Below are 6,920 nucleotides of genomic sequence, written 5' to 3' on the forward strand. Positions count from 1 at the left end.
AATTGTAGGGGGATACTCCGATGTCCATTTGACTGCTATTAATCTTCTAGCCAGAAACAGTAGCCTTTTTATTGCCAAAATGCTGTTATAATCTAGATAGTCAGAGTTGAAACCTCCTAGAATGCATGTTAATGGGTTAGTATCCACTATATTTCCATATATTCTATTTAAACATTCAGTCACCCCTGTCCAGTACCTTTTTAATTTTGGACATCTCCATAATAAATGAATAAGTGTGCCTTCCTGATGCTTGCATCTCGCGCAGTTTGGGTCTGTACGGGCCCCTATTTTGTATAAAAACTCCGGGGTTCTGTACACCCTATGTATAATAAATAATTGGGTTAATCTATGTGATAAAGAAAGAGACACATCCTGCACTCCTTGAAGTACTGCCCTCCATATTTCCTCATCAATTATGCCTGTATCCTCTGTCCAGCGCTCCCTACATATCAATGGAAATTTCCTTAGTTCCTTTTTTAAAAAACTGTAATACACCCAGGATGTTATCCCCTTAGACTTCTTAGCTTTAACTACCTGATCTATCAAGGGAGTTGGAGCAAAGCATGCTGCTGGAACCAAAGCTTGCGCACTCAACGCATGCCTTAGTTGCAAATATTGAAAAAACATTTTATTCTCCAATTGGTATTCTACTCTTAGTTGGTCATATGTCTTAAACACCCCCCCCGAGTATAGTTGCATTAATGAGACTATCCCGAGTTTATCCCAGTTACAAAAACCCTGTAATGTACCATAATTAGTTCAGGCAGTTGATCATTTGCCCTCAAGGGAGTGTAGTTAGTGTATCCTTCTATATCCATAATCCTTTTGCTCAGTCCCCATATTTTGTTTTTCAGTTTCATTGAGGGTATCCCAGGCCCCTTCTTTATATATGCCTGAGTTTCTAATGCTATTAATTGGTCTACCCCTTCAAACATACTTGCCAAAACTTTATATGAGGAATTTGTTGCCCCATTCAAGTCCCATCCCATAAAGTGTTGAAATTGCGCTGCCACAAAATACACCCATGGGTTTGGGACTACTAGCCCACCCTGATCACTGGGATGTTGTAAGTATTCTAACCGAATCCTTGGATTCTTCCCCTTCCATATAAGTTCTCTAAACAGGGTAGTAATGAACTTAAAAGTTCTATTTGTTCTACCAGCAATAAATATAGTAGCTGGGGCATCCAAATCATTTTTAAATGGTTAGTCCGGCCTGCTACTGACAACGGGAGTTTACATCCCAGTCTTAGTCCGTAGGGTTTAATATTGAATTGGCCCACCCTTTGCCGCTATAACAGCTTCAACTCTTCTGGGAAGGCTGTCCACAAGGTTTAGGAGTGTGTCTATGGGAATGTTTGACATCAGCACATACTGATGTGGGACGAGAAGGTCTGGCTCGCAGTCTCTGCTCTAATTCCTCCCAAAGGTGTTGTATTGGGTTGAGGTCAGGACTCTGTGCAGGCCAGTACAATTCATAATTAATAAATGTGCATATAGATTATTATTCCAAACAATGTCTAAACATGATCAATCTGTAAAACAAATGGTCAGTGCATATATCAATATAAAAGCTTATACACTTGGTAAAATGTGCACACAAAATATAATAGTGTCCATAAAAACAACATGTGTTGTTTTAAATGTCTTTTAAAATGGTGAAATTTCAACAAAATGTTTCAAAACAAACTTCAACCTCTGAGGTTCTGATGAAGGGGGCGTGACCTCTGAAACACGTAAACCCGTGGAACACTTGGGGGCAGAGGACTCTGCTGTATCATCTTCTCTCCAGATTGTCTCGGTTTGTGATTTCGTACACCCATCGCTGTTTCATGCCTGAATTCAATATTCCTTTGTAAGTACAGTCCTAACTGTCTTCTTTTTTACATTAAATACCGTTTCACACTATGGAGGCCCTCCGTTTTTTTAATGTTTCCTAGATAGCAGATTACTAGGAAGGGATCACCCATATAGTGATTCTCAATGCATTTCGGTATCATGGGTAACTTCTTTTTCAAGACAAGTGGTAAATGTAAATGTATACCAATGTTGTTCAAATTAAAAAAAAATGTATCGAGTCTATGGTGTCTCAGTTTCATCTCTCGCATTCAAATGCCCTCAGGGGAGCAACTGGGGACCACAATAAGACTGCACATCCTGAGAAGCACTTCACTCTTTTGTTCACCATCAGTATGGTTATATCAAGCAGATAAAGCTAAAAACCTAATGTTGTTAGCCCAAAAGGATGATGAGCCATATCTTGGGAATTGTATGAAAGAACTTCCAGGGAATAAGTTCTCTTTTAAATGGAGCAGTCATCTCTCTCTGGTTGCAGTCAGAAAAAGTGGGTCCACAAATTCAGGGAAGTGTCACCAGGGCAAACTAAACAGGGTTTTGGTAAATCTGAAAAAGATTGTACAGCACTTGTACAATCTGATGGTACCATCTGTTTACAATATGTGGCATGTTTCTGTATTATGTTTCTGTTTGCAGAAGAGATTGCCTATACAGAACAGGGAGCAACATGTAAAATTTGTTTCCTAATTTTGAAAATATGGCAAAATGATGCACATGATGAGCAGTATAAGACTTTGTGAAACCATTTAGATAAGCCAATCACCATAGTGAAATTAAAATATATATTAGTTGTTTTAGTTACATGACTGAAGGTGTGAATTGTAATGATGAACAAATGTTCCTGGGTTTGATTCGCAAATCCTTTGTAAAACTCATCATAAATTCTGGAAATCGCAAACTTTAACCTGAACCCCATTGAAGTCATGGGGGAGTTGAATCTTGAAAATCAATTCTAGGCTAATAAGCCAGGGAGTGACTAACAAAGGACATGGGGAGTTGGCCACTGCTCTAGGGGACATGTTTCTATCCCCCAAAAATACTTTTTTTTAAAGTACGGTTTAGTAGGCAGAGGGGCCTCCTTTTATGTGATTTCAAAGGTGATATCAGATAAACAGGACAATTCTCATAGACAACATCAGTTACACTGCATGCTGGCATCGCATAATTTGCATGTGTAATACATAGTTATACTTTTATATTATTGCTTGACTTTAATATAGTAGCAGCATTTTTATAACTTTCTTAGGTGGTTGTGGATGCAACAACCATGTATTCCAAAAGTATTCAAAATATAGACTTCAGGTATATGTTTAGTAGGAATTGGCTAGTATCAGGACAGTACTTAAGCACATGAATAGGCAGCAAATGGAAAGAGCTCTGTAGTGTGAGCTTCTTTTAATGTATCTGTTGCCAACAGCACCGTTGTGGTCTGCAGCCTCTGCTTGTTATCTGTGGTTAAAATACCAGCCATTTGGATACCAGATGCATTAGGAAACACATGACTTTGCACCAAAGAGCTGCGAAGGAAAATCACCTCAGTGAGAGTACTTCAGCAGCTAAAAGCTCACACCAAGTGGGATTCATTTACTAAAGGCAAATAGGCTGTTCATTTTGCTAGGGCATTTTCCTTAGCTTAGTAAATGTAAAAATCCCTTTGCAAAGTAATATCAAATCATGTGCAAGTAAAAGAAAAAAAACACAGTATTTTGCTTGCACATGACTGTATGGTGGAAGTCAGCAGAACTTCACCTCATTCACTAAGCTAAGGGAAAATTCCCATGCACAGATAACAGCCTATTTGTAGTTAAGAAAATGAACCCCTGTGTCAGGACAAGGTTTTTGAACACCCAAGGTTGAAAGACAAAATTATGCTCCTCCCTTCCATGAGTTGTGAATTAGTTCAGCATGTCGCCGCACTTGTATTCAATTGAAACTACAAGTACCTTTGCGGCAGTGGCTGATGGGACTTGTATTTTCTCCATTCATAGATCACATACAGTATATTTCCTCTGGCTACCAATGTTGCATTCTTCTCTGTTGCTGACCACCAATGTAAGAAGGCATAATTCTTACCACTGAACAACAATAAAAGGAGGTGTTTTTTTTATCCCCACTGAACACCAATGTAACAGGGTGTTCGTAATAGAAAACTCTTTAAGGGGGCATTTTTACTTTTGACTTCCACTGACCCCCAATACAACAGGTATTTTTTATTGACCACCAATCAAAAGGTGGTATTAACACAAAACACCAATGTAATGGGGGCACTAACAACCACCACCAGTGTAACAGGGCATTTTTACTCAGCACTAATGTAAGATGGCACTGACACTGATCATACATGTAATAGGTCATTTACACTGACCATCATTGTAACATGGACATTAAAGCTGAACTCCAAACAATCAGATAAATACACAGCTAAAATCCATATATGAGAGCTGCTTTACCAGCCAAAGGATTTATATTTCTGTCCATTTACTTCTGATATTTAAATAACTATTCTACACAGTACACCCCAGTCACGCAACACAGGAGATCTGATTTTGCTCTGTTGCAATTAAATAATACAGCTTTTCCCTCTCATGAAAAGGCAGTGAAAGAGAAGCAGTAACTTGATTAGCTTATCTCTCTGTCATTGTGCTCTTTCTTCCTATCAGCATGCTCCCTGTTGGTACATAAGCATTGCAGCACAACTAACTGGCTTCAACTTTCTGTTGTCCAATGAAAGCACAGACCAGATAACCTCACCAGGTATTAGGAACATGTCAATGGAACTCAGAGCTTCTGCTCATAAAGCGGCAACTTGTTAGATGCATACATAGATGCAGGGGCCAAAACACTAGCCACTAGCCATAGACCTCCAAGTTTATTGGTGTTGGTTTGAGCTAGGCTCCGCAGACAAAGAAAGCACATGGGGTAACAGAGCCCTGCGATCATCTGGTTGATGGTTTACATGTACTGATTAAATAGACTATATACAACCTGGACAGTCCTTGTTAGCAATCTAGTTTATGGTTCCACTGTTTGAAGTTATGCAAAGGAAAACTGAAGCTGTGCCTAAAGAATGGCAGGTAGAGAGCAAAGGGCTAGACACCAGTATTGCTTGTGGTCTCCCTAGAGCTGATTTTTACCAATTACAGGCTTACAATGCCTTGGTCCACACTGTGTTTTTGTGCTGGGATGACCATCTTAGAACAGAGGCTACTTTTGCTCATGCTTCCTCATGTTAGAGCCTCCTGAGCAAGCACAGTGGTGACATCACAATATTTTAACTCAAAGAGTAAACTCGAGACTAGCAGTCAGAGGCAGTGGTGTCTTAATCTCACACTTTAAAAAAAAGTATTTTGTGGGTTGTATTCAATTAACATCTACAATAGAGAAAGCATGCTGCACCTGCAAATGTATTTTCCTCTGTAGTGGAAGATTTCATATTTTAACCACAATTGAATCAGCTCTCTAGCCACAGTATCACATGCTGTACAATACCACACAATATATGGCAATAGTGTAATCATCAAAACCATTTCAACACTGTAAACTGTACAATGGCATTCTTATATGCACATCTCATAAGCCTGTTCTTGACTTGTAAGTACAGTATATTAAATAGTTTCTCTATGCCTAACCAGTATAGAGTTTGGGGGTTTCTGTTGTTTGGGGGGTTTTTTTAAAATAACTTATGGACATGTTCTCCATAAAAAAGAATCTTTGAGAATTACCTATCATGTTGGAAACCATAAAGTTTGTGATTGCTGATTTTGTTGCCTGACTGTAAAACTGACCTGTTGCTTTAAAATGGTTTTGTGTAAATGTTAGGTCTGGTGCTAGTGAAATGGGGGGTACGTGTTCAGCAACAGGTAAGGGTTTAGGCAACTGCCAAGGACAAATAAACAGATAACTTCTGACTTGTCCGTGTGCCCCGGGTCAGTGAAAATGCTCTTCATAAGGAGGTCAGCAGTGGCGGGCCCTGTATTTATGACAGATAACTATGTTGCCTTACATTACGTATGTCAGGTATAATATTTGTTCTTCTAAACCAGATATTTGGCACAATGTTGTAATTTCAGCGTAATCTTCTGAAATTGTAAACAGTTTGGAATTATCCAGCAAAGCAAGTATCCATATTAATACAACTACCTCATTGGTATTACAAATTTAGGGTTACAGTAAGGTAATCTAGGTTTTTTTTCCATTGTGTTTATTTTACATGCACATAATTATTTTGAAAACATTAATGTAAAAATAATTATGAAAAAAGTGCCATAACCCACAGCAAACTATAATTTTTCAGATTTCAGTATAGCTTCATTTCATTCGGAAAAATGAAAAAGGCAATTGCTGGTCACTATAGGTTACTTTGTGGAATATGTGTGCCTTACATTGCAATATCTTTTTTCATAACAGGAAAGATCCAACAAAAGTACCTGCCAAAGAATGTCAACACTTTATGTTATACCTAATTATACCTTTAAATCTTAGTAGTGTTTTACGATATTTCAAATTCAGCTTTTTCTTTATATATTACTAATGGAAGCAAAAAAAATTATATTTTCCAGATGCATATGCAGCCATCTCAATTGACCAACCCTTAATTTCACTAACTGTAACTAAAGGAAAATCTGCCATGTTGACTTGCAACACTATGGATGTTGACCTGGAAAAAAGACCACTTCACTGGTATCGACAGAAATCCGATGAAGGATTGGAAAGTATCCTCTACATATTTGAAGGAAAAGCCAATTACAGACAAGGGTTTAGTAATGTCAAGTATCAGGCTGGTTATATTTCAAGTTTGACAATAAAGAATATAAATGAGGAAGACAGGGCTGTGTATTACTGTGCCTGCTGGGAAACAAGTCACAGTAACTCAACTTAAGAGACACTTCATACAAATTCTAACATACACAGGATAAGGCATTTGAGCATGCAGCTCAAAAGAAAACTTAATATGAAAAATATTTAATGAAAAACTAGGAGAAATTAGCTGGGATTACTAAGACGGTTATTCACAAAAGAGCCGAAGTATCCAGCCTTAGCTTTGGAAGGGGCCGCCCCCCCCCC

General features: G+C 38.3%; 1 protein-coding gene across 1 annotated transcript in view; it reads left to right on the top strand.

The window, feature by feature from the left end:
• Positions 1-6,920, top strand: part of LOC108788875 (TCR gamma alternate reading frame protein) — a 24,698-nt gene that overhangs the window by 3,914 nt on the left and 13,864 nt on the right. The window contains exon 3 of the mRNA XM_018558768.1: positions 4,517-4,610. Coding sequence (XP_018414270.1) covers positions 4,517-4,610 — 94 coding nt within the window. The remainder of the gene's footprint in view (positions 1-4,516; positions 4,611-6,920) is intronic.

This window comes from Nanorana parkeri, unplaced genomic scaffold (genome assembly GCF_000935625.1).
Source record: "Nanorana parkeri isolate BGI_ZX_2015 unplaced genomic scaffold, ASM93562v1 scaffold357, whole genome shotgun sequence".
Lineage (NCBI taxonomy): Eukaryota > Metazoa > Chordata > Amphibia > Anura > Dicroglossidae > Nanorana > Nanorana parkeri.